At 43.8% G+C, this 27,895-nt stretch overlaps 2 protein-coding genes and 2 long non-coding RNA genes across 5 annotated transcripts; 3 read left to right on the forward strand and 1 right to left on the reverse strand.

The window, feature by feature from the left end:
- Positions 1-2,674: 2,674 nt before the first annotated feature.
- On the reverse strand, positions 2,675-3,570 carry LOC120976334 (uncharacterized). The gene is made up of 2 exons (XR_005771587.3): positions 3,273-3,570; positions 2,675-3,075 (listed from the first exon to the last, which is right to left on the reverse strand). It is a non-coding gene; the product is annotated as an uncharacterized lncRNA (long non-coding RNA).
- Positions 3,571-5,946: 2,376 nt separating this feature from the next.
- On the forward strand, positions 5,947-7,215 carry LOC109754109 (expansin-B7-like). 2 transcript variants are annotated; one of them, XM_020313040.3, is made up of 4 exons: positions 5,947-5,998; positions 6,065-6,273; positions 6,463-6,653; positions 6,777-7,215. In XM_020313040.3, exons 1-4 carry the CDS (start codon positions 5,947-5,949, stop codon positions 7,132-7,134), a joined length of 810 nt encoding a protein of 269 aa, XP_020168629.1. In that variant the 3' UTR covers positions 7,135-7,215. The 2 variants fall into 2 exon arrangements, with proteins under 2 accessions (XP_020168629.1, XP_020168628.1); XM_020313039.3 differs by having other exon boundaries at positions 5,947-6,273.
- Positions 7,216-20,636: 13,421 nt separating this feature from the next.
- On the forward strand, positions 20,637-21,308 carry LOC120976335 (uncharacterized). The gene is made up of 2 exons (XR_005771588.2): positions 20,637-20,806; positions 20,891-21,308. It is a non-coding gene; the product is annotated as an uncharacterized lncRNA (long non-coding RNA).
- A 3,553-nt stretch (positions 21,309-24,861) lies between these two features.
- LOC123497499 (uncharacterized) lies at positions 24,862-27,339 on the forward strand. Its single transcript, XM_045234067.2, has 5 exons — positions 24,862-25,416; positions 25,507-25,621; positions 25,776-26,397; positions 26,532-26,769; positions 27,145-27,339. The coding sequence occupies exons 1-5, from the start codon at positions 24,862-24,864 to the stop codon at positions 27,337-27,339; spliced, it is 1,725 nt and encodes a 574-aa protein (XP_045090002.2).
- The last annotated feature ends 556 nt before the right edge of the window (positions 27,340-27,895 follow it).

The following is a 27,895-nucleotide window of genomic DNA, read 5'->3' on the forward strand; positions in this document are numbered from 1 at the left end:
GAGAAGACAGAAGACGAGGTGCCAGCGCATGTGCACACGATCTTGTTTTCTGATCCATGCATGATAGCGCACACATCACACGCGTTATCTTTCCGTGAAATTGTGTTGACGATATAGCACACAATTCTTTGAGGGCAACAATGTGCGATGGATCCTCTCATTACGAATCGTATCGCTGAACCGTGTGCACTAGATCGCACATGGTTGTGCAATGAGTTTATCAATCGCCACATGGTTCGGTTTGTGGCGCATGGTTTACATTTCTATTACACATGAATAACAAGTAGACTTCCCTTGGAGGATCGGCATTGACCATATGTGCATTATATGTATTTGATTGAAAGACGTGCATAACGCGTACTCTTCCCTTAAAAAAGGTACAACTTGGACAAATCGCACTCGGGGAAGCATTGAGTATGTACCTAATCGTGTTGTTCCCCTGAAAAAGGTACAACGCGTACTCTTCCCTTAAATTGTGTATTAGAAAGCAGTGAGTTAATACCTAATCGTGCACATTTCTACACGTACTTTGTTAATATAGGGCCAACTTTAACCATTGTAGGAGATCATATGTACCAAAGTCGTCAGCTTTGCTTATAGAAACAACACACAAAAATGATAGCTGTGAATTAAGCTGGTTCAGGATGCTGCTTCTTCTTCTTCCCTCAGACGCGCTCTGGGGGTTCTAGCAATCATCTGCTGTTCCTTCGCATGCTCGGCTGCAAAGGGGCCTGGTAAATGACTCAATTGTCGTCTCCTGCTCTAATTTTCATACCGAAATACAACTCAGTAGTAAATAATATTGCCATGTCGGCCGGTTTGTGTACATGCAGATGCTGCAAACGGAGGCCATCAGGGGAATGGTCCTCCGCCGCCCAATAACTCAGGCCATAAGAACCCGACGAACTGCTTCCGCTGTGGTGACCGCGTGGCCCCTCCGTCACTGCTGCCACCGCCGGGGATGTCGGCACATGAGTCACACCAAAAGGCACTGCAGCCGTTTGCGAGCGCCCAACCTTACATATGAAGCGCCTCCGTATATGTATATCCTTGGAGGTAAAAGCACGGCAAGCCCAGGAACTTGTCGGGCCCGTGATGTTTCAGCCCACAAACTTGTAAAACCCCACTCCGCCACCTACAAACTTGCAGCCGATGTGCAAAAAAACCCAAAGCCAATCCTAACGCGACATCTGGCTGAGGCGGGCTGAGGCGCTCGTCGCCCGCTTTTGCAGAAACCCCCTTGGGGTTAACAGTAATAAACCCGCACCCCACATCTCTCTCGTTCCCCATTCCAGCTGCAGCCAATCACTAGTGTCTCTCCCTCTATATCGCCCAACAGCAGAAGCATAGCAGGCCTAGGAACTTGTCGCTGCCCTTGCTGGCTCTCTGGCTGTGCACTCTGCTTCTGCAGCCCGACGGAGGGGAGCGGCCACCGGCGGGAAGCTGCCATTGGCCTCGAGGATGTCGCTGCATGGCTCTTCTCGCTGACAGTAGTACGGGCGGCATAGCATAGGATAGAGACGACGCCCAAAGCTGATTCAGTACAAAAGACTAGCTGTATTGAGATAATACATTACTCCTATTCTATTGGCAAAGCACTACAGAGCGGAATGGCAGGTCCTAGGTTCGATACCCAAGCCAATTTTCTTTTTTTGTATTTTGAACATACAAAGTTTCAGACAGCATATGTTGATGTACAGAATCTGTAGAGAATTTCAGCATGCATTTTAGCTTATTTATTTGCATATATAGAAACATTCAGGAATACAAAGGTAAAGGACTGGAAAAATTCAGAATCCAAGCACATAATTTAACCAGCAGAGATGAGTTCAGACATCATTTAAATAAGTACATCATAAAGGAGTTTGCTGTCACAAAATACAGTTCGTCCTAGGTTCGATACCCAAGCCAATTTTCTTTTTTGCTATTTTGAACATACAAAGTTTCAGACTGCATATGTTGATGTACAGAATCAGTACAGAATTTCAGCATGCATTTTAGCTTATTTATTTGCATATATAGAAACATTCAAGAATACATAGGTAAAGGACTGGAAAAATTCAGAATCTGAGCACATAATTTAACCAGCAGAGAGGAGTTCAAACATCATTTAAACAAGTACTTCATAAAGGAGTTTGCTGTCACAAAATACAGTTCATCCTAGGTTCGATACCCAAGCCAATTTTCTTTTTTGCTATTTTGAACATACAAAGTTTCAGACTGCATATATTGATGTACAGAATCTGTACCGAATTTCAGCATGCATTTTTGCTTATTTATTTGCATATATAGAAACATTCAGGAATACATAGGTAAAGGACTGGAAAAATTCAGAATCTGAGCACATAATTTAACCAGCAGAGAGGAGTTCAAACATCATTTAAACAAGTACATCATAAAGGAGTTTGCTGTCACAAAATACAGTTCATCCTAGGTTCGATACCCAAGCCAATTTTCTTTTTTGCTATTTTGAACATACAAAGTTTCTGACTGCATATGTTGATGTACAGAATCTGTACAGAATTTCAGCATGCATTTTAGCTTATTTATTTGCATATATAGAAATATTCAGGAATACATAGGTAAAGGACTGGAAAAATTCAGAATCTGAGCACATAATTTAACCAGCAAAGAGGAGTTCAAACATCATTTAAACAAGTACATCATAAAGGAGTTTGCTGTCACAAAATACAGTTCATCTTAGCAGCAGCACTATGCAGTTTGTTGTAGTCCTAACATCACTAAAGAACGCTCATTCATGAACTCTTACATTTGCTGTCACAAAATGAAGTTCATTCATGAACTCGTAGTTGTACTAATGTAATGGAACTACAAGTGCATCTCATCATTTCTGTAACCCTGTCATCTCCAAACAACATGTAATATGCAACAAATCCAAGTTCTATAGATGTGTCAACGCCTAAGTTCTTCCAGCACCTCTTCCAGTACTAGCTGCTGTAGTGCTTCCAGAATTCCTTCCCCTTCCAGCACCTCTTCCAGTTCTACCTCCTGCAGTTCTTCCAGAGTTCCTTCCCCTTGCAGCTCCTCTTCCCCTAGCAGCAGCTGCAGATGTGCCTGCAATATCAGGGGCAATCAGATGAATGCAGAGACCCCCCTTCTCAATGCCACAATAGTCTGGATCGTGCTCATATTTAAGTAGCCTAAAATCGAATTCAGGAAGCACGTCATCCTACCAAAACTCAAACCCTAAATCGTCAATCACTTGTACAACCCACCGAACAAATGTAATTCGTGAGTGCGAAGAACTAAACCTGAGATGCAAATGGAGCCCCAAAGTTGACGACGGACGACTCCTTGGCCCAAGGTTATCCGGGTCGGCTGCCGCCAATGAACCAGTCGCCTCTAACGGATCCGCCGAGCAGACCAACGGATCCGCCCCCACCCATGGCTTCGCCGACTCCAACGGATCCGCCCACATGGTTCCGCCGACTCCAATGGCGCCGCCCTTCCTGCTACCACTCGCTCCAAAGCCCAGACTCGCCGTCGCCGACCTAGCTCTCGTGCTTCTGTCGTTGGGCGATACAGAGGAGAACGAGAGGGAGAGACACTAGGGATTTGGCTGCAGCTGGAATGGGGAACGAGAGATGTGGGTGCGGGTTTATTACTATTAAGCCTAGGGGGGTTTCTGCAAAAGCGGGCGACGACCGCCTCAGCCCCGCCTCCGCCAGATGTCGCGTCCGGATTGGTTTTGGGTTTTTTTGCACATCGGTTGCAAGTTTGTGGGTGGCGGGGTGGGGTTTTGCATGTTTGTGGACCAAAACATCACGGGCCCGACAAGTTCCTGGATCTGTCGTGCTTTTACCTCGTGTAGTTGTGTATGACCGGGCAATCCATAGCTGGTGCCAAAGATTTGGATAAAGGATCAATCTACGTTTGTACGTGTTGGTAGGATTGTTACGCACACCTGGCTCCGCATAGTTTCAGTATATACTAGCATGGTGTCCCATGCAAATAAGCAGACATCTTATCATGCCATCCGTCCTAAAATAAGTGCCGTGGCTTTAGTTCAAATCAATTTGAACTAAAACCACAACACTTGTTTTGGGACGAAGGGAGTACCATTTCTTATTTATGCGAACAAGAACTTATACTTCATTCAGCATTCCATGCTCAGATTAGTTATTTTCATTGACTCTACATTCATAATCAAATACTATTCCAGTTGTGTCTATATCACATATATAATATTTCTGTCACATGAATATTTCAAATTATGATTGAGAGTTCTACAGGGTGAACGTGAGGAGAGGTAATCACGCCACACACAAAATGGTTCATAACTAAGTTTATACCATTGCAGGCTACTTCATAATTTACCTCCAATATGTGGATCTTCACAATGTGGCGACTGAGTAAACAACATAAAACTATCACAATCCGGGCTAGGGTTCTAAAAAACTACCACTTCTAAAAAAAGAATCTAAAACCTAGCACAAGATTTGTTCACTGTTTCGAAAAACAACTAATCATCGAATGGTTAAGAAATAATTAGGATTATGATAGTAGGGCCCATCTGTCAAGCCACGTGGACAGTAAAAATTAAAGGTGTTACATTGGACCGTCATCATCTTCTTCTCGCTATCATTTTCTTCTCTTCTCTCCTCCCCCATTTCCTCCCCGGTCCCTAGAGCCGGTCGTGGCCCGCACCACCCCATCCCCATCTCCTCCGTGCGGCCGCTCCACCCAGACCCGCTGCCTCCACGCAGCACCCTGCTGCTGCCACGGCGGGCCACAGCCCGCTGGAACTGCCATGGCCGGCCACCACCACGCGCTGCTGCGGCCCTCCACATCAACGTCCGTGGTCAGTTCATTCCCTTGTTTCTGTGCAAGCTGAAAATGTCAAGGAGTTCGACAACTCCAAATTGACGGGTTTGTTATCCCGCCACGGCAACGACCCCACGTCCCCACAAAACAAAACTAAAAGTTAATTAACCGTGCCCTTCTCATACATCATGATGTCACGTCCACCCTATTTTTCCAGGACCCAGGCTGAAGCACTTACCACAACCACCTATCTACTCAACCGATGCCGGATATGCAAGACAATTGATGCCAAGTCCAGGAGCATATGTGGAGGCGACCAGCTGCAAGCCAGAATCACTCACTACGTAGGGAGCGATGCATCATGGTGGCCACACGGATGGAATTGCAACCATGGTAGCGATGCACCATTGCACAAGATGGCACAAGGTTGGACTTGCAACCATATGAAATGAGTTTACCATCGCACACGCCATGTGAGCACCGTAGGCTCCACAGGTTATGCCATGCCCCACCTTATGGCTTTTGTGGACTTTTACATTCAAAATATATACATGTATTGCTGCTTAATATTTTTTTCGCTCCAAAAAAGTGTCTGTCCCGATGGTACTTCCATTTTTCGGCTTCAGCAGCGTTTTGGTCCCCTCCCGTTGCAACCATGCAATAGCAGAGAAAATTGAGATAAAATATTAAATAGTGCATTGATGGTTGAATATACATGATAAAAAAGCATTTTATCTTATGAAATTGTGATGCAAAATACAAGCATGGATCATCATTGTCACTATCATTGTATTCCCAATGTTCATTGATCCTTCCTTGTACTTCTGATTCACAACCCATTGTGCTCGCATTAACACGTTAGTTAATGTCAACATATACAGTACCACATCAAACATGGAGTACATTTTCATATATTCTTATTTAATATTGCATTGCACATATCTATTTTTTCTATAGCAGATAATTAAAAAATTAATAGGCTACCACATATACATATATATATATATATATATATATATATATATATATATATATATTTGGAAGGCAAATAGAGTATACAATTAATATTGGTCACTGTTGGCGCGCCCTGCCAGTTTCCGCCCGGCAGCCCCGCGCTCTAAATAGGGCAAGGCCCAGCGCCATCGGGCACAAGAGGCAACAATGGCACCCTCCTCCGTTTCCGTCGCGGCTGCTCTACTCCTCTGCATCCTCGTCGCCCATGCCCGTGGCTGCTGTGCCAAGCACCAGGCGCCTCCGCATCCCCCGGCCGTAACACCACCGTCCTACGGGGCCACTCCTCCTGCAGCCAATTCCAGCTGGCTCGCTGCCAAGGCGACATGGTACGGCGCGCGCCACGGCGCCGGGCCCGACGACAATGGTGGCGCTTACGGGTTCAAGAACGTCAACTTGCCCCCCTTCTCCGCCATGACCTCCTGCGGTAACGAGCCGCTCTTCAAGGACGGCAAGGGCTGCGGCTCCTGCTACCAGGTACGACCCGGCCGCCGTACGTTAGCACTACTACTACACACTGCATGCATGCGTACCACTACATTATGGTCACATGCATGCATGCAGAGATATTCTACATAGTTCTTTTTTCTTTTGCGAATGTGTATGTGCAGCCTAACGTTGTAACTGATCATGGATGGTGGTCGATGGTGTGCAACGTAAATGCAGATAAGGTGCTTAAGGTCAAACCACCCTGCGTGCTCTGGTGTGCCGGAGACGGTGATCATCACGGACATGAACTACTATCCGGTCTCTCCCTACCACTTCGACCTCAGCGGCACTGCCTTTGGAGCCATGGCCAAGGACGGCCGCAACGACGAGCTTCGTAATGCGGGCATCATTGACATGCAGTTTCGGAGGTACCACACCCACCTATCTATTCCGCCGGTCACCATCATAACCATCGTATTATCTTACCAAGATGATATTTTGTGTTTGGGAGACGACATTTACTGACACTGGCGACTGGTATGGCTCTGCAGGGTGCCGTGCCAGTACCCGGGGCTGGCCGTGATGTTCCACGTGGAGAAGGGGTCGAACCCGTTCTACATGGCAATCCTGGTGGAATACGAGAACGGCGACGGCGATGTGAAACTGCTGGAAATCATGGAGTCACGTCCGGACGCTGGTAACGGCGGCGAGATGGCTCCAACGGGGGACTGGGTGCCCATGAAGGAGTCGTGGGGTTCCATCTGGAGGATGGATGCCCGACACCGCATGCAGGGGTCATTCTCGTTGCGCATCACTAACGAGTCTGGCAAGATGCTCGTCGGCGACCAGGTCATCCCCGCTGACTGGAAGCCAGAAAAAGTCTACAGCTCCGTCATCCAGTTTGATTAATTGATGGATCGACCATTTATGTGATGTCACTATATATGATTTCATTGACTTTATATTTATTTTATATGAAAATAATGGAAAGAGGAGTAGGGTTATATAATGACCTCATGAGACGGGCTTTAAAATTATAGAAAGACATACTTATGAATTATAAAAATGTGCTTATAGTTATTCAAATATTTGAATAATTAAAATAATATTTATGATGTGTAATTTTAAAAATATTTTTATTATTTTATCTTATATTACAGAAGCATTGTTATAATTCATATATATTATTTCAATTATGTTGATGTTTTTAAAATAATACATGAATATTCTCAAAGGTACATGAACATTTTTTTAGTTTGTTAATTTTGTTATATGTATAATATTTATAACTATCAATACTGCACGAAAAAAATGAACTTTATTGGTATTAGTGTGATTTATAATTTACAGACTTTTTACAGTTTTTAAATATGAACAATGCTAAATGGGCCGCACTGGTTCCAACCAATTTGAATAGCACAAGCTTTTAGTTCCACAGTACATTAAAACTAAGGGGCCAAAGTAGGCATATAAATCTATCCGGTGGAGTGGCTAGCATAGCTCGACCACACTATTGAGTTCACACTTCGAACCTTGGCGTTTACCATTTTTTACTTAAGTTTTCTCCTGTACTGACAGACACGACTCACTTGTCATCACTAGTAGAAAAAGGGTCATCTGTCCCGGTTGGTAAGGGCCTTTTGTCCCGGTTGTTGAACCGGGGCTAAAGGGTCGTTACTAATGCCCTAGCCCTTTAGTCCCGGTTCTTACACGAACCGGGACAAATGGGCCTCCACGTGGCCGCTGCGGCCAGCCCAGGCAGGAGGGCCTTTGGTCCCGATTGGTGACACCAACCGGGACCAAAAGGCATCCACGCATCAGCATTTCAGTGGCTGAGGTTTTTGTTTTTTTGAAAGGGGGGAGGGTATAGGGGATAATTTAGGGTGTGTAAGCTAGCTAACAGAGATAACTGTCCTCTCTTATTTCCGTGCTTGATTTACCAACGCTACTGCTATGCCTAAACATGGCTTAGATTAAAGTGAAGGCAACATGTGGTGCATGTCGAAAGTAATATTAATCCTAACTTGATCAAGTTTGGATTAGTACTACTTTCGACATGCACCACATGCTTGTTGCCTTCACTTCATTCCAATCCATGTTCATTTCACCCACTGATATATAATAACTCTTCATGCCCGCATCATGCATCATCATAATAACAAGTCCTACTAATCATCATCATACAACATCTACTCGTTATTAATAACAAGTCATACGATCATCATCCTCATAGTCATCGAACCAACCCAACTTAATTGTTCTTAGCACATGATCATCAGTATTAGGTAGGACCTAAATACCATCTTTAAGGTAAAATAGCATAAAACAATATAGACCCCGACTCTCCATTATGGAGAATGGAGATCATCCTGTCTCCAATTTTTGCGCTTCGCTTCCTTTTGCTTCCAAGAACCTCCTTGCGACTGTCCATACATTTTTTCCATTCTTTGATTTTCATGTCTCCACTTCTTTTAGAAATCCGGTATGGACAGTTGAGATTCGTAGGATGACCTGGTTGTATGTTCAAAACATCAAGGCTACCATTCTGATACATCAAATGAGGCACACAATCCTCTGGGATTATCTGTTAAAAAACATAGTAATAACTACATAGTTAGCAATGATGTACTAGTTTTAGAAGTATGCAAAAGATGCACGGATGTCGTAATAGTAAGAAATCTTACCAGGGTATCTCCATAGTAGTTACCGTAGTTCAACACGTGCACTAATGGCACGTATTGACCATAATGTGGAGGAGTTTTACAATAGATATTGTAATTCTCAAGATCAGTACAAAATCCGACCAAATGAGTTTTCTTCATATAAGTTAACTCAGAGCCATCGGTGTAGTAGGTTCTGTCTACCATGTTCCGCACATTGTTTGAACAATCAAAATAAGCTGTCAATGAAAATAAGTTGTCAACTATTTTGAAATGAACAATATAAATTAGCTAATAACTATGTTTGGGAAACTCACATAGCGGTAGAATTGGAGGCGTATCAACAAGGACCCAAATGTCCATATAGTCTTGCTCGATGTCAGGATCACCAAGATCCATGGTGACAAGCATACCCTCATCAAAACCATACATCTTGCAAAATGCTTCCCAATTTTTGCAACCAAAATGGGTTACGCTCTCAGAATTATACAGATTTACTTCAAAATCTATATCATGATGGGTCCTTAGGTGAATTTTCTTTGTTTCCATACTTTCATGGTCTTCAAAACCCACCCTCTCCAAGACGTAGCATCTTGAATGGCATGGGATAAGCTAGTCGAATTGTAAAAGATGAAAAGTACACGTTGAAATAGTTGAAGTCGTGCTTAATTACGAAAAAATAACACTTGTCGTCGTTGCGTACCGTTTCAACATCGAAGGTCACCTCCAGCTTAATACTGAAGCGCCGATCTTCGTCCAGGTGAGGCCTGTCGCACAGACCTCGGTCGTCGTGGCACCAGTCGCACTCCCACGGGAGACTTTCGTCGTCCGAGTACGACATTTCCTATGTTCATAATTCAAATATTAAACGTCTACAATTAAATATATGTACTAAAAACCTAAGTTAGATCATTATTATTCATCACGGGTTGACTATCGGTTTGTCGAGTCTTTTCTTGAAAACTCTCCGCTCACGTGGTGTATACATTCGACCGTTGGTGATGGTCGCTCCTCCATTTGTCCCCGAGTGCATTACACCAAAATGTCTAGCACACGGGAACGAAGGAGAAGCGACCCCCACGACAACAGTCGGGATTCTTCGTCCTCTCATATATATATGGTGGAACTCTCCCTTACTGATTCCTCTCAGACATTTGCGACCGTCGGTGATGGTAGCTCCTTCCTTTCGTTCCCGAGTGCATTACACCAAATTGTCTAGCACACGGGAACGAAGGAGAAGCTACCCCCATGACAACAGTCGGGATTCTTCGTCCTCTCATATATGGTGGAGACTCAATAGACTTAAAGTCAACCCGAAATATCGTTTAATTATCTTTCTAAAACCACTTCGTGGCTGGTCTCACCTCGAGGTCGGAGGGGGTCGGTGACGGGGACGACGGCGGGTATGATGGAGGGGGGCTCCTAGATTTCTGCGAAAATAAAAACCCTATAAGCTATCAACTAATCATATGCATACGCGTTGCATAGTGCTCTCCAATTTTAGCATTCAAAGTAGTAGTTTTCCAATTTGAGCATTCAATAAGCAAAATCAAATCACAAAATAAAGTAATATTCAAATTAGGATGCATTCAATTATAAGCAAAACTGCATCACCTCCATGCGTCCGTACATCATCGAATATTATCACTAATACACCTCGAATACTATCATACATATAGCATCGCTAGTACAGCTAGAACCGTAGCGCCCGACGGGTATCGGCGCGGGCAGTTGATACCCAAAGAGAAGGAACCATCACAGGATCATAGCTCCAGTGAGATCCCTGAAAAACCTGCCAGGTATTGTCGAACCTGCACTCCAACGCAACCATGTAGCGACGGACGTGCTCGTCCTCCTCGCTGAGACGGTGACGTACCACCTCCGCGGTGTCCGGAAGCCTCGGCACCATCACTGGCCCACGCGACCGCCACCAAACGAGGATCGGGTCAATGACGGGCTGGCTCCTCACCAACCTACGCCACCCGAAAGGTAGCTCCTCCCAAAACCAGCCCGGCGGAGCCCAGTCCCGGACATGGCCCCTCTGATCAAGCCGGCCTCCTCCGCCGAGTCGACGACGAGGATGCGGGATTGGCATCGTCGACGTCGATGCGGGAATAATTGCTTTAACTAAAAAAATAAACTAGTTCTATTAATTTTCTTGCTAAAAATAAACTACTTCTATAGTAAAATAAACTAGTTTTATTAAATAAACTAGTTCAACTACTAAGCACTTACTATAAATAGAATAAAGTAGTAATTACTAAAAATAAACTAGTTTAACTAGTTCTATTATTTTTCTAACTAATTTTATTAAACACTTTCTCTTCTTATTCTATGAACAAAATTACAACAGAAAAAAATCATAAAAATTCTATGAACAAGATAAATTCTATGAACAAAATTACAACAGAAAAAATTATAAAAATTCTATGAAAAAATTGACATATTCTTTGCATATATATATGAACACACAAACATTTGCATATTCAACAATAATATCACAAAAAAATCTATGAACAGAAAAAAATTCTAACTTTTGCATATTCATTTATGAACAAATTACAACAACTCAATTAACTACACATCTAAACTACACATCTAAATTAACTACACATCTAAATTAGGAAAATTCATATGAGCTCACTAAGGGGGCGGCGATCGACGAGGAGGCAGGGCACGGGGGCGACGGTGAGGGGCGCGGCCACGGGCGACGAGGAGGCAGGGGGCGGCGACGGCGACGGTGAGGGGCGCGGCGACGGGCGACGAGGAGGCAGGGGGCAGAGGTGAGGGGCGCGGCCAATAACCAATAGCGGACCTAGATGCCCATATAGATTCCTACATATTTCACGAAGATCTTTTATCGGTTGAACCACGATGTCAAGGATTCGGTTAATCTCGTATGCAATTCCCTTTGTCCGGCGATATGTTACTTGCCCGAGATTCGATCGTCTGTATCTCTATACCTAGTTCAATCTCGTCACCGGCAAATCTCTTTACTCGTTCCGTAATACAAGATCCCGTGACTAACTCATTAGTCACATTGCTTGCAAGCTCTTTAAGATGTTGTATTACCGAGAGGGCCAAGAGATATCTCTCCGTCATACGGAGTGACAAATCCCAATCCTGATCCATGCCAACCAAACAGAGACCTCCGGAGATACCTGTAGAGCACCTTTATGATCACCCAGTTACGAAGTGACGTTTGGATAAACACAAAGTATTCCTCTGATGTCAGGAAGCTACACGATCTCATGGTCTAAGGAACAGATACTTCAAATGAAGAAAGCTATAGCAAATAAACTAAACAATCTGATGCTAAGCTTACGGTTGGGTCTTGTCCATCACATAATTCTCCTAATGATGTGATCCCGTTATCAAATGACAACTCATGTCTATGGTTAGGAAACCTTAACCAGCTTTGATCAACGAGCTAGTGTAGTAGATGCTCACTAGGGACATTGTGTTGTCTATGTATTCACACATGTATTTAAGTTTCCGGTCAATACAATTTTAGCATGAATAATAAACTTTTGTCATAAACAAGAAAATATAATAATAACCAATTTGTTATTGCCTCTAGGTCATATTTCCAACAAAGCTCGGGAAAATGGAACACCGAGAGCCTATATATGCTGGATAGATATGGTGGAGAAATGCTCGAGAAGGGCATGGATGGATGGTGGCAGCTGCAAGCTCGGCGAGGAAGGTGTTCCATTCTAAATACTATGTTCTTGGTGAAGATTTACTTGGCAATTTCTTCCACGTATTCTCATGTGCAATATGAACATTCAAGAAAGCTCTGAGAACACTGGACTCGGTGTAGAAGATGATGGGAGGAGCGGTGAGGTTGTGCTGGGCATGAGAGAGAGAGAGAGAGAGAGAGAGAGAGAGAGAGAGAGAGAGTAAGTGCATTGTTTATGACTCATTATCTTTTTCTGGAGGGGTTTACAATTTATTAGCTCTCATACAAATATATTTACATCATGGGTCCCATCTATTCAGGTCTTTACATTTCTTTGAAAATACAAAAAAAGACGGCTCCGGCTGAAACTAGTGCGAATCAAATCTCAAAACGTCATGGTGGCAGTGAATATTACATATACATTTTCATTTTCAAAGAAAATAAATATAACCAAGAAGTCAAAATTAAAAAGATTTCAATTTTTTTTAAATAACTGTAAAGACATATTTTGTTGAATAGTTATAAAAAAATGTTGTTAATGGGTAATTTACATTGACATGACCGTTTGGTCAAAAGGCATGAGTGCATTGTACTATTATATATGAGGAAAGCAGCACTGGGAAAAAGTTAAGATATAAGACCCTTCGGGAGAAATTTAAGCAGGTAACCACTTGGAAAAAGCATGCCTCTGAGCTGAGTGGACTTTCACCTATGAGCATACATATGTGTATATTAAGAAACGCGAGTGGCCAAGAACAGATCATACCAAAATCTTGTGCGTACTCCACTACTAGTCCTCCCAACCATTCCTCGTAAAAACTACTAAGAACGGGGAGAGAGAATGGCTGAGAAGCGCTGCGACATGATCATGGAGCGTCCTTCTTCCTACCACGCACGCAGCGCTGCTCTCCTGCTGGCTCTCCTCCTATGCTGCGCCTTGGTGTGCTCGGCCACGGCGCCCCCAGGTAAAGTACTCGACTGTATATTCTCCTTTCTTCCCTCGAATATATAGAAGTTAGCAATTTTCATCCGTGCATGTGGTTGCATGTGAATTGGTGACTATAAAAAATAATACGTACGTGCGTGCAGTATTTCTGGACGGAGACCGTGACGGCCAAAGTCCTCCGGCGCCTTTTCCCTCACGCCACAGGAAAACGGACTGCCCAGGCTGCGGCCACACGGGGACATCGGCACGCCGGAAGACCTTGGAGGTTGCAGCCAACGTCGACCCTTCCGCATGAAGCACCTCCGGTAGATATGCTGCATGCGATATGCTATGTGGAGTATATCGTTGTGTAGTTACATGTACGATCAATGGTTTGTGCCAAAGATTTTAAATAAAGGATCAGCTAGCGTCGAGGTTGATTTTATGTGGATCTTTGTTCTCCTGGCCGGACTGTGTTGCTGCGCGGTTGCGCGGCCGCCGGGGACATCGGCTGGCCGCAAGACCTTGCAGGTTGCAGCCAACGTCGACCCTTCCGCATGAAGCACCTCCGATACATATGCTGCATGCGATATAGTACTATGAATATATTGTTATGTACCAGTTACATGTACGATCAATGGTTTGTGCCAAAGATTTTGAATAAACGATAAGCTAGCTATCATGCATACGACCGTACGTACCTACGCCCAGCTTGATTTTATGTGGAGCTTCTTGTCCTGGCGGGCCTATGTTGCTGCGCCTGGCGCTTGTGCATGAGGATTGAACCAACTCGCGAAAACCTGAAACTGCAGCCGACAACGTGCGGCCCACGCACATGCGTCCTTTCCGGAACAAGTACATGTTGTTTTTTAAAACGAGCTCATGAATATTTTCATTATTTTTAGTTTTGGTGAATTGGGAGATTGTTTGCCGGCCACTTCAGTATGGGGGTCTTGGAGTTCTGAACACCAACAAGTTTACACGAGCCCACGGGTTGCGATGGCCGTGGTATGAATGTAAGGAGCCCACCAAGATGTGGGTGGGGATGGGAGACCCATGCGATGAGGACCTAAATTTTTCTATGCTTCCACTACTATCACCATTGGCAACGGTGCGAACACCCCTTTTTGGGACTCACCGTGGCTTCATGGACACAAGCCAAAAGACATTGCCCCGCTCATTCACAAAGCGTCAAAGAGAAAGAATTGGAAGGTTCGGGAGGCCCTCTCACACAATGCATGGATCCTCAAGATCAAACCGCCCACCATCATCTCTGCGGAGCACATCAGACAGTTCTTCACCTTATGGGCGCTTTACAGGTGGTCCAACTTGACGATCTCACTGAGGATGACATTGTGTGGAAGCATACGGCTAGTGGGACCTACTCGGCGGCATCCGCATACAAGGCGCAATTCTTAGGAATGGTTCTTACACCCTTGGACAAAATGGTTTGGAAGGCTTGGGCTCCCCCAAAAGTCAAGTTCTTCGCTTGGTTAGTGCTACACGTGGGTGGCCCAACTGTAATCTCTGCCCTCTCTGCATGAGAGTGCAGGAATGTGGGCCTCATCTTTTCTACAAATGCCGCTACACACGGAGGCTCTGATCTTTGATCATTGACAAATTCCACATTCTCGGTCTTGACACCAACGGTTGGCCCCTGTTCGACTCGGTTGAGGTTTGGTGGGCAAGTACTTGCGACACCGCCACGCCAAACCGTCAAGCCAAGGCGTCCCTTACCATGCTTGTTTCGTGGACTGTCTGGAACGAGCGAAACGCAAGGGTCTTCAAGCACAGGAGCGCTCCTCCAACTATATTGCTTGCCTCTATAGAGACCGAGGCCAACCTTTGGGTCATCGCCGGTGCCAAAAAATTATGGTCCATCATTTTGCGAGAGTGATCTCATGTCGTGTATTGAGTGACTTGTAACAAACTCTATTCTCTCTTATTTAATGGATGAGGCAAAGCTTTTGCCTCCGTTAAAAAAAATATTTTTAGTTTTTAGACATGCGTACATTTTCATTAAACAAACCACACTAAAGTGGTTATTGAACAAACCCGATAACTGATGTGCCAGCCTGGCCCGGCCCGAGCTCCCTGTCAGTTAATTTAGATAATGGGCATTAAGGCCTGACACGATATAATATGCTGGAATGGGCATGGCCCGACACAAGAACAGGACTGAATAGGCCTGAAGACACTAGGTGGGCCACTTATTTAATTATATACTCCCTCCGTCCCAGAATATAAGAACGTTTTTGACACTAGCAAAGAAGTGTCAAAAACGTTCTTATATTCTGAGACAGAGGGAGTATTTGATTTTTACGTATGTAAAGAACAGAGAAAAGAAAAGAACGACCCACTAGGCCCGCTAAAGAATGGAAACTTAATCTGTTGGGTTCACGTCCAAACAACCTGGAATAGGTGCCGCACGGATTAAGTTTCCATTCTTTAGTTAAATGTATAACAACCTGGAATAGGTGCTGCACGGATTCCCCTAAAAAAAGGTGCTGCACAGATTCCATTTGTTGGGTTCACTTGAGATCGACAAATCATGGGCAAACTTAAGATCGATTAGAGTCCTACGTCACGGAATGTGACATGCAACAGCAAAGTAGGCTGGATCATCATCAGACACATATATTACCGGAGTTTGTTGCAGCTTTAGGGACCAAATTCAGCTTTGAAAAATTTGAATGTGAAATAAACAACTATTTTAAATGAGCTTTGAAAAATCAGCCAAAATCCAATTCGGGCAATTTACAGTGTCTTGGCTGAAGTATGTCCTGGTATACTTCAGTGCCACAGCAAACCCACACTTGATTTTGTTGAAGCTAAAGCCCAAACAAACAAGGCAACAATCCTTTATGTTACTATATGCTGTTTTTCTTATCATTTATTTAAAGACTAGCTCGTTGGACCGGTCTAGTCATACATATCTTTTTGTTTCTGCTCTCATTTCTTTTTCTTCACTTTTCTCTTAGGTAAATGTATTTTTTATTATCCCTCTATGTTTTTCATTTCCTTTATCGTTTTATTTTTTTTCTCCCATTTTCTTTTTTTCACTTTTTATTCATTTTCAGTTATTTGTTTTTCAAGAGTAAACATTTTCAAATACTACATCAAGTATTAAAAATGTTTATTAGGTATTAAAAGTTCTTATCATGTATTAAATTTTATATCACATATTTTCTCTTAAAACATACAACATGGTATCTAAAAAGTATTCAGCATGTACTCAGAAATGCTCATCGTGCATGTTTTCTCAAAACTGTTCATCAGGTATTTAAAAGTATTCATCTGTTTTAAAAAGTGTTCTTTGTGTATTTAAAAAGTGCATCTTGTATTAAAAATCTTCAATTTGTTTTTTATAAATGTTCATCATGTATAAAAACAATGTTTATCTTGTATTTTAAAAAATCCAATCACACATTCTTAAATAGCCATTGATAATGATTTAAAGACATGATGACCAGATTTCCAAATACAGATGAACATCTTTTATGTATGCGCTGAACATTCTCCATGCCACATTCTTAAGCACAGACATTGCTGGACCAGCACATCTACCGTGCGGGGCTTTTGAGCTTTTTATTGATCCCCACTTTTTTTTATGGATTTTATTGATCCCCACTTGTGGACTTGGTAATTCCACGGTCTAAATTTCTCCAGGAGGCGGGTATGAGCAGCTTGTTGAAATTCCACGGTCTCACTTGAATAGTGCTCATGGCCGTTTGGTCAAAACTATATGCGTGCATTATAATAATACTATATGAAGAAACGGTCAAATATCACAAAGACTTTTTCTTCTAAGAAGATATCATAGACTTTCTTGAGAAATTAAAGATTGTATGTTGATAAATCCCATTGCGGCCAAAGGAAACTTGCTGGAAACACATCTTTGTTGACTGCTGACAAAGGGAACTTTGACTGTGTGAGCAAATATAGGTATATATATAAGCTTCTATGGTATCCGAAACTTCGGTGCAGCACCAGCCGTAGTCCAATTCTCCTGGTGCTACCATTCCTTGTGAGAAACACTGAGAAGCGCTGGGACGTGATCATGAAGCGCTCTTCCACCCATGTTGCTCTCTTGCTGGCTCTCATCGTATGCTGTTCCATGGCATCCTCGGCCGCGGCAACCCGAGGTAAATACTGAATTGTTGTTTCCCTTTCATACACACTCTTTTCCACGAGAAACAAAAAGGAACTAATCTTCTATTCTTAAATAGCTACAACCCACTATCAATTTTTTCTAGACATGCAAACCATGCCACATAAGCAAATCATGCATGCAAGTTATAAATTACATTGTTTTCGTATTACTCTATGTAGAATTGCTGCCACGTCATCAATTCATGCATGTTAGTCATAAGTTTACTTTTAGTTAGATTGTGTATTGACAGTATATGTGCTAGGGCGACCAGAACATACCTATGTACACTAGTAGAAAAATGGCCTTTAGTCTCGGTTCATAAGGGCCTTTAGTCCCGGTTCTGGAACCGGGACTAAAGGGTCGTTACTAAAGCCTCCCCCTTTAGTCCCGGTTCTTACACGAACCGGGACTAAAGGCCCTCCACGTGGCCGCTGCCTGGAGGTCCACCTTTAGTCCCGGTTGGTAACACCAACCGGTACTAAAGGAAATTTTATGATTTTTTTTTAAAAAAATTTGAATTTTTTTATTTTCAAATTTCTGAATTATTTTAACCTCTAATCTCTAATCATCCCTCATCATTGCTCAATTTAACCTCTAATCTCTAATCACCCCTCATCATTCCAAATCATCTAACTTTCCGGACGGTCACCCATCCTCTCACTACTCCAGCCTGAGCACGCTTAACTTCCGGGTTCTATTCTCCCTCGTTTCCAAGTCTGCACTTGTTGTTTTCTTGATAATAGTAAGATGTCAATCCTATTAACCCTCAGGAATTTAGCTTGAGCATGAAGTCACACATTTCACTGTTTGAGTTTAAAACTATTGTTCTAAAAAACAATAATTATTTAGTAACGCTAAAATTTCTTGAATCAGTAGTTTGACCATAGTTTGACCAGATTTGACCAAAATTCAAAAAAACCGAAATAATTATTTAGTAACACTAATATTTCTTGAATAATTAGTTTGACCATTGTTTGACCACAGTTTGACCACAGTTTGACCAGATTTGACCAAAATTCAAAAAAACTGAAATAATTATTTAGTAACGCTAATATTCTTGAATAATTATTTAGTAACACTAATACTTCTTGAATAAGTAGTTTGACCATAGTTTGACCAGATTTAACAAAAATCCAAAAAACAGAAATTTGAGCATAACTTTTTTTCCTTTTAGAATTTGAGGATTCTAAAAATGTGCAAACAGGCCATAGGCGGTCAAAATCGGATGCGGATTTTCGTGCTGAACATTTTGATATATTATACGTTTTTTTCTGACATCGTATGCAAAAGTTATAGCCGTTTTACATTTTCCCTACACTTTTTGCAAAACATGTCCAAATTTAAGTTTTTAAATTTTCCTAACTAGTACATGTAGTAACATAACTACATCTGGAAGGATTTTAATTTTTGAAGTTTTTATCATTTTCTTTTGCTTTTTTACAAAACTGAAAAGGCGATCCACAGGGGGGTGGGGGGGGGGGGGTAGAGTTTGAAAATGAGACCTTTAGTACCGGTTCGTGCCATGAACCGGTACTAATGCCTCAAACCCCATTAGTACCGGTTGGTGGCTCGAACCGGGACTAAAGGTCTAACCTTTAGTACCGGTTGCTGCCAAGAACCGGTACTAATGGGCATCGCACCCTTTAGTCTCGGTTCGTGGCACCAACCGGGACTAAAGGTCCCATTTGAACTGGGACTAATGCCTGTATGGTGCTCTAGCCGCTTGAACCGGGACTAATGCTCACATTAGTCCCGGTTCGTAATGCAACCGGGATTAATGCTCTTTTCTGGCCGAACCAAAGCCCTGTTTTCTACTAGTGGTAGTGCACCCTTCACATTTTTGTTAGAGACACATTATTTTAAATGCAATTCAATTTTCCTCTTTTTATACCCTTTATCGCTTCCCATTAGTTCTAGATATTCCTGTAGCAACTTTATGCATTTCGTTTAAAAAGGTTCCTTCGGCAACGCATGGGGCATCATGTATCTAGTATGTTTAATTATTATGTCTGGCCGGATTATGTGCATGCAGCTTTTGTGGACGGAAACCGTGAAGGAGAACGTCCTCCCGCGCCTTGGGCCTCGGGCAGGAGGTCAGCGGAGTGTCCAGGATGCGGAAGCACTTCATCGCTGCCGTTGACGGCCAGACTTGCGCCACACCGAAAGAACCTGCAGGTTGCTGCAAACGTCGACTTCTACGCATGAATCACATGTGGAAGTTTTCGTTGTATGCATACAAGTATCATGCACAGCCATGTTGATGCTCTCGCTATTGTTGTCCTCTTTTGTATGTACATATTTAAATTTTAATATAGAAAATACCGTTGAATAATTGTTCTATGGTTCTTGGCTTAAAAAAGTGGTGCTGCTATCATTGGCGTCGCCCAGAAGTGGACCCATCAGCCTTTGTGTCTGCTGCGACAACCTACCGGCAAGCTCGTTTGTCCAAGTGACTACATCGAAGCATTCAAGGTGCACATTGATGTGAAGCCATTTGACATCCAAGATGTGGAAATACATATATTCTACTTCATGAATGCAAATACTTGTACTCCCTTGGTTTATTCAATCAAGTTAAGTCACCGAGTTTCAAACAGTAAAACAAATAAAAAGAAAACAAGACCACAACCGGTCGAATCTGAGATTTCATAGCTCATACATATAGTCTACGAGAGGCTCGTAAGCCAAACTGATTGAATAAACCTTGTGCAACCTATTCTAGCCGGCTGCACCCAGAGGCTATAAGTACCTACACGTCCACATGCTGCAGTGATGACCACATATGGATTGAAGCCGTAGCCTTGTAGATTTTTATGGAAAAGGCGTAGCCTTGTAGATAACCTGCAATAACTCTTTTATTTGAATCGTCAAGAACTTTGACCGGCCATTAAGTGAACTGACTCCATCAAGACGGTTCTTCAGAGTAGGTAGTATATAATATCCGATATCTCTACGTATCTATATTTATACGAGAGAGGTCTTTGCGCTGCACAAGCCTTCCACACATAACTTCTCTCTGCCGTTGTCGTAGAGCCAATTGAAATTACTGAAAAGTGGTGTTCATATGATGAGATCTTCCTCTTCTTCCATGGTACCAGCCATGGGAATCCTGGCTGTTATACTCATATGCTGCACCCTGCCATGCTCAGCTGCCATACAAGGTAACTTGTTCTACTAGGTTAACTCTGCAGCAGTAATGTATTTATTCTACGTATACACTCTGTTAACTTGTGATGTGCATGCAGTTCATACGGAGGGATACCGTCAGGGACAGAGCCCTCCGGCGCCACATGCAGCGCCACGCCAGGGTACGGCATGCTGCCGCCGCCCCAACGCTACACCGCCGGCACCTGCAGCGCCGGACCGCAAGACCCAGCAGCAGGCTGTTCCAGTGCCATCGATGTGATGGACAATCCTACGCGCTCGGAAAGTTTACCGTTTTTGGTGCCAGAGTGAAGTAGTGACAGTGCCAGCGAAATGTTGCTAGAGTCCAGAAAACTAAGTATGGAGATGGCTCTATCGTTCTTTATAAAAAACAAATCTTTCAACAAGATGGCTCTGTGCGTCATTTCGTAATAATTTGTATGAGTTTTAATATCAAGTACCTATTGTCATGTATGTTGCGACACACACAAAAAAAGTGGATAAGAGTGTTCTTTCTAAGCTCATCATGTCTACCATCTCATTCCTCTCAATTTTCTGTAGTGCCGCTCACAGTACATGAGGCTAGAGAGCAGGAACAGAGCAAAAAAAAAAACCATTTTCTCCTCGGGCGTCACCCCGCATGTGACGGGGAGGTCAACCTAGCCGCTGCAACCGCTGCCGCCGGGCCTCCCTCCTCCTCCTCCCTCGCTGCAAGCGGCGGAGGGGGTATCTTCCTCGCCGAGTGCTGGAGGCTGGCGCAGGCAGGCTTTCGGGGATCCATATACGGCGTTAAAGCAGCGCGCCACACCACGGCCTCGCACCGGAGCACGTGATGACGCGCGGGTGTGGTCGCGGTGTGACGGGCTATACAACGGTTGTGCACATTTGAAGTAGTGGCGTCGGTCGAGTCGATCCATTGCTCAGTCGCTGTGGGCTGAGGGCAGCGTGGGATGCCGGCAGATGCTTACATCGTGGCAGTTCGCTGGCGTTGCTGGATTCGGCCTCCCCCTCCCCTCCTAGTGTAGGTATGTGGCTCGGTGGTCAGGGGTGGACCAATGGGTTGGTGCTGGTGATTCATCTCGTGGCACGCGTATGTTGGAGAGGGTTGGCAGGGGCTCTTCAGGGAGGGAAGCAGGGGCTTCCCGTCCTGAACGTCGACAAGGTCTAGAGGTGCCAAATCGGGATCAATGGGCAGCTACAACATGGTTTGCGGCTGTCGGAGCTTTCCCTGCCTAGATCTGGCCGTTGGGGGCCTAGTCATGCCAGGGTGCCTGCTTTGGGTTGGAAGGAGGGGCCTTCTGCATCTTATCGGGTGACGCCATCCATGTGCAGTGACCATAGTCGAGGGGCGTCTCGGAGCCACGGTTCTTGTGGCGGAACCCGCGACTCAGGTGTTGTCTAGTGGCCATGGCCATGTGGGCGGCGTGGTGACCAAGAAGGTGGCGGTGGTGCGGCAGGTTTCTGGCTATACCACGTATCAATGGCGGTGAGAGGTGGCCAGGGTGAAAACATGTTCTATCTTTGGCAGGGTGGTGGCGGTATTTATTGGCATAGCCCCCTTATTGAAGGTGTCGTCGTGGTTACTTAGTGTCCTCGTTTGCTAAATGGGAAACCCTGATCCTTGTATCAGGTGGTGTGGCCGCTCCGGCATTGTGACCTTCCTGAAGGCGACGTGTATGAGCCCATGGTTTGTCTTGCACAGCTTCGTCTCTTCACGGTGACTCGTTCATAGTTCACGGCTCCAGAGGCTTCACTCTTCCTATTTGTTGTTTGCTTGGATTTGCATGGGGTGGTGTAGTTGTTCTTTAGCGTCGATGTCCTGCCTTGCGTCTGTGTGGTGTGGTGTGTTGTTGTACGTGCTGAGTGTTTGGTGGCCGTTGATTTACATATAAATTGGGGGTAGAGCCTTTTTCTGCTAGAGGGCAGAAACCTATTTATGGACTTCATTTCAGGTGTTTTTATTATTTTCGCTTATTTCTGGAAAATTCCATATGATTCCTAATTAATGCTAGCAACCACGATCAAATATGTCAGTCTTTTCTGAATCTAAACATACTAGTCCCTAGCACATATGTGTGAGTCATGCGCCATAATTAGATTGTTTGCATGAGATCAATTTCCAATCTATTCATGAGGGGTCAATAGCCTGGAACGCAAAACCAGCAACCCCGCCTTGTGTTGTCCTAGGAAAAGCGAGTGTTTGACAAAAAAACTACCAGTTTAGGGGTTCGCGTCCCACAGAACTACCACTTTTTTAAAAGTGGCCGAAAACTACCAAAAAAACGTAAAAAACTGACTAAAAACTACCAGGTTGACTGAATGGTGGTTTTGACCGTTTTAACAGCGATTCTGACGTGAGTGGCCCACTTGCCAGGCGGGCGGCCCGCCTAACGGCTAACGGCGCGCGCGCGGGGCCGTTAGAGCCGCTCGTCGGTCGCACCTGGTCGGGACCAGGTCATAACCTGGCCGACCGGGCCGCTCGTCCCCACCAGCTCTCTCACTCTCCCCGAGCTCCTCCCTAGCCCTAGCCGTCGCCAGCCATGGCGGCTGTGGATGCAAACTCCGGCGGCGATTCAGGCATACCTCCGGGCGGCAGCACGGCGCAGTAGCCTTCTCAGTCCGAATCTAATCCTTCCGCTAGCGGCGCGCAACATAGGTTGGATTGGTCGGCGCCGGCACGACCACCGTCGACGACAAGAAGCAGAGCTCAAGGTCGGCGGAAGCTTCCTCGTTCTGCGGGCTGCGGTAGGTACGGCATAGTTTTTTGCATGGTTGTGAGATTCAGAGATTCAGAGAATCAGTAAATTAGGCTAGTTTTTTGCATGGTTAGATTCAGTTATGGTGACCTTGGAAATTGTTAGTATTGTGCATACTTTGTTGTGTAAGAAACTGAAAAAAGCAGTTTGACAGAAACTCAATATTGTGCCTAGTTAGGTTCAGTTATCCTGTTTTCAGTTAATAAAGGTATTTCATTTTATAATTTTCAGAATTGATGACCCAAAGTGGTCAATTTGGTTCCATTTCAATGCCAGAGAATCTGTGGTTCGAAATTTATACCAGTCAGACATATCATATTTGACAATGCTTTCTCTTATTGGGAGTGAGGGCTTTGTGGCTGATGATTATATGTACTATGTATTTGATGAGGAGAAAGGATTAGAAGGTTTAGATAAAATATGATGTGAAGATGATGTGCAGCAGATGTTGGCACACTCTCATAATGAAAAGTTTCTGAACATAAGAGTAGTGGGAGCTCTTGAGGAATGTAATGCAGATGAAAATCATGAAAACAGAGATAGTTATTTTGCTGAACATTGCATTAACACTCAACAAAGTTGCACTAAGGTGGTGGATATAAGCATGGACAGAAAGGAAGAGCTGAAGAAAAGCATGGTGCAGAGAGAGGCTGACCTTAACCATTTTGAAGGTGACACTGATGTGTCTGAATTTGTTTCTGATGATGAAGCTGCAAATTCAGGTTCAGATGGGAACAATGTGGATTTTCAGTCAGAGTATTCCTCTGAAGATGAAGTTGCAAAACAAGATACAGCGGTGGTACTGAAACTGAAGGTAGTGAGAAAACCTGGTCCAACTAGTAGATCCCACCATGAGGTTGAGAAAATGGAGAAAGCGGATTGGTTCCCTGAAGCAGATGAAAAATGTTTCCCTGGTGATTATGGCATCAGTGATGAAGAAGATGAGCCTGAAGGATCCTATAAACTACCAAATGGTAGGAAGAGAAGGAATAAGAAGTTGAAAGACAGGATATGGTATGATCACAAACTTAAAGGACCAGTAGAAACAGTTCTGTAAGGGCTTGTGCTTCACCACTGTGTATGAGTTCAGAGATGCACTTAGGGATTTTCACATTAGGGCTTTGAGAAATTTTCAATACCACAGAAATGCCCCAGATAGGATTATTGTTTGGTGCTCAGAGAGAGCCGCCCAGGGATGTGATTTTTATATATGTGCCTCTAAGTTAGCTCATGAAAAAACATTCTGCATCAAGAAGTGTGATACATTGCACACTTGTGGAGCATGTGCAGAGTCCACAAAGGTTACTACTAAGTGGATGTCAAGGTCAGTAGAGGCAGCATTGAGAGAAGACATTAGATCTCCTGTGGATGCATTAATTAAGAAGACCAAGACTAAGTTTGCAGTGGATGTATCAAGAAGTGTGGCATATAGGGCAAGGAGGAAGGCTGTTGATGTAGTTCAAGGTGACCACAAGCAGCAGTACTTGAGGCTCAGGGATTATCTTCAAGCAGTTCTTGACACAAACCCAGGTAGCAGGTGTATAGTAACAACATTTGAAGATCCAGAGAACCCAACACCTACTCCTAGATTCAAGTATATGTTCTATTGTTTAGCAGCTTCAAAGGAAGGTTTCCTTAATGGTTGCAGACCATTTATAGGTCTTGATGGATGCTTCATCAAGTTAACCACTGGACAGCAAATTCTTGCAGCCACAGGAAGGGATGGAAACAACAATATTTATCCAATAGCTTTTGGTGTGGTTGACAAGGAAGATGGTGAAAGTTGGAATTGGTTTTTAACTCAACTGAGATGTTGCATTGGCAGTGGCAACAAATTTGGAACATACACTATCATGTCTGACAGGCAAAAGGTTGGGAAGAATTTCATTGAGCAATTTATGTTATTACTTTTTTAATTATTTCATTTTTTTCAATTGTATTAATAATTTGTGAATGTGCAGGGCTTGCTTAAGGCAATAAATGAGGTATTCCCTGATTCACCTCAAAGGTATTGTCTTAGGCACATATATGCAAATTTTCAATCTGCTGGATTTAGAGGCCAGGAGCTAAAGAAGTGTATTGACAAGGCTAGCTACTCCTACACTAAACATGGGCATGAACTAGGCATGGCAGAGCTGAAAGCACAGTCTGAGGATGCTTGGAAATGGCTCAAAAAAAACTGAGGTCTCTACTTGGGCTAGGTTTGCTATGGATCATACTTGCAAAACAGATTTAGTTGTGAACAATCTAAGTGAAGTCTTCAACAAGATGATACTGGATGTTAGGGCCAAACCAATAAGGACAATGTTTGAAGGGATTAGGACCAAGCAAATGATCAAGAGGCAACAAACTAGGGAGAAGTTACAGATTAGCAGGTGGACAATCACACCAACCTACTCAGAGATTTTAGAAGAGAACAAGCAGTATGCCAAGTATTGTCAGGCTGACAGAGCTGGTCCAACAATTTGGCAAGTTACTAGCAAAGAAAAACAGTATTGTGTGGACATGGAAGGGTATACATGTGACTGCAAGAGATGGAACATGACTGGTGTACCTTGCAGTCAAGGCATATCTGTACTGACAAAGCAAAAGCTGCATCCTGAGGACTATGTCAATGACTTTTTCAAGAAGCCACTTTATTTGGAGACATACAAAGAAATTATATACCCTATTCCTGGTCCAGATTTCTGGCCTCATACAAACACTCCAGACATTGAACCTCCTGTGTTCAAAGAAAAGGCAGGCAGAAAACAAACTGCAAGGAGGAAAGGAGAGTTTGAAGTTCCTGCCCCAAGAGACACCAGTAGGATGGGAACAATTACCTGTGGAAATTGTGGGTTGGAAGGACACAAGTATACAAGTTGCAATAAGACTCTTAGGCCTAAACTGCAAATGAGGAAAAACAAACACTAGGTAATTATCAAGCATCAGAGCAATGTTTCCTTTTACATAGTCTAATCTAAGTTAAGTTGGACCTTTAATGTAGGAAAACAGGGCAGTCTATGCACCTGCTCCAGTACAAACTCCAAGAGCACCAGCCCCTAGTGCAAGAGCACCAGCTCCTGCTGCATCAGCACCAGCACCACATGCAAGAGCACCAGCTCCTGCTGCATCTGCACCAGCTCCTCCTACAACAGCTAAAAGGGGTAGGCCTGCAGGTGGAGGGAGAGGCAAGGGATTCAGTGCACCAAGATCTGTTGCTACAACTTCAGATGTTTTGGCTGGTAACAAAAGGAAGAGGTTTGCAAGCAGCAGATTGAGGGGTTATTTGTATGCCAGTGGTAACTGACACTGTAAAAAGGTAGAACTTCTCTCTTTGAACCTGTTTGAATTAGTTTAGAACCTGTTTCACTTTGTTTTGAACATGTCTGTACTTTTCTGCATGGGTATGTCTGAATTTGTGTGAACCTGACCGAACCTGACTGTACTTCTATCAAATTTGTGGTGTAACGTGGGCCTGCTGGTGGGCTTCCGTGTTCGACCTAACTAACCCACGAAGCCTGCCACACTGTCTACATAAGAGAGGCCACCAGAAACCACTAGATCCCTGCGCCTCATTCCCCTTGACCAAAACCTAGCCGCCACTGATGGATCCACAGTTAGGAGAGGTAGTTGATGAACAAGACGAGGTTGCTAGGGCTGAAAGGAGGGCCAACCATCGAGCACAGGCACAGGAGCGACGCCAGAGGATTGCTGCCATGATTATGGCGGAACAGAACCAGAATGACGTGAAGCAGTTCAAGGAGGTGTTCCCAGAAGGAACCAACATCACAGATGAACTAATCATCTGGTGAGCCAGAGACAGGGCATCTTTCCATCGATTCCAAGCAACAAGGAAGAGATGGATTCAGATCCTGGCTGCAGCAGAAGGAAGACAAGATTGGGATTAGTTCAACGCGGTAGTTTCTGACTAAATTGTGGTGTTTCTGAATCTGCTTGTCTTGTGCTCAATATTGCCCTGAATCTTGTTCTTAGTCTTGCTTTGAATCTTGTCTTGTTCTGAACTTTATGATTGCAGTGAAGGATGCAGTTCAGGAGATGCACCAACCGTGATGAAGACGATGCAATGTGGCTGCCTGAATCTATGTTAAAGACTATGCTTATTTTCTGAACTATCTATGTTTGGGTTGTTGGAAAATCTATGATAAAGACTATGCTTATTTTCTAAGAAATGTATCCATGGCACAATATTTTTAAGTCTGAACTTATGCCTGAATCCATCTATCTGCATTTATCTGAATGTTTCTATACTTGGGCTTTGCTGAAATGTGATTTTTTGGTCACTCTAATTTTTGAAATACTTTGCCATCAACTACTCCACTGTTTGAGCACACAAGTTCCAAGTTGCTG

Source organism: Aegilops tauschii, chromosome 3 (genome assembly GCF_002575655.3).
Source record: "Aegilops tauschii subsp. strangulata cultivar AL8/78 chromosome 3, Aet v6.0, whole genome shotgun sequence".
Taxonomy (NCBI): Eukaryota; Viridiplantae; Streptophyta; class Magnoliopsida; order Poales; family Poaceae; genus Aegilops; species Aegilops tauschii.

Excerpts from the sequence above, each read along its gene's own strand:
- LOC109754109 (XM_020313039.3), top strand. The coding sequence starts at position 5,947 with ATGGCACCCTCCTCCGTTTCCGTCGCGGCTGCTCTACTCCTCTGCATC. Across the intron at positions 6,274-6,462 it reads GCTGCGGCTCCTGCTACCAG|ATAAGGTGCTTAAGGTCAAA; the intron begins GTACGACCCGGC and ends ACGTAAATGCAG. Across the intron at positions 6,654-6,776 it reads ATTGACATGCAGTTTCGGAG|GGTGCCGTGCCAGTACCCGG; the intron begins GTACCACACCCA and ends ATGGCTCTGCAG.
- LOC123497499 (XM_045234067.2), top strand. The coding sequence starts at position 24,862 with ATGTCAAGGTCAGTAGAGGCAGCATTGAGAGAAGACATTAGATCTCCT. Across the intron at positions 25,622-25,775 it reads AGGCCAGGAGCTAAAGAAGT|ATTTAGTTGTGAACAATCTA; the intron begins GTATTGACAAGG and ends CTTGCAAAACAG. Across the intron at positions 26,770-27,144 it reads AACTTCAGATGTTTTGGCTG|TTAGGAGAGGTAGTTGATGA; the intron begins GTAACAAAAGGA and ends ATGGATCCACAG.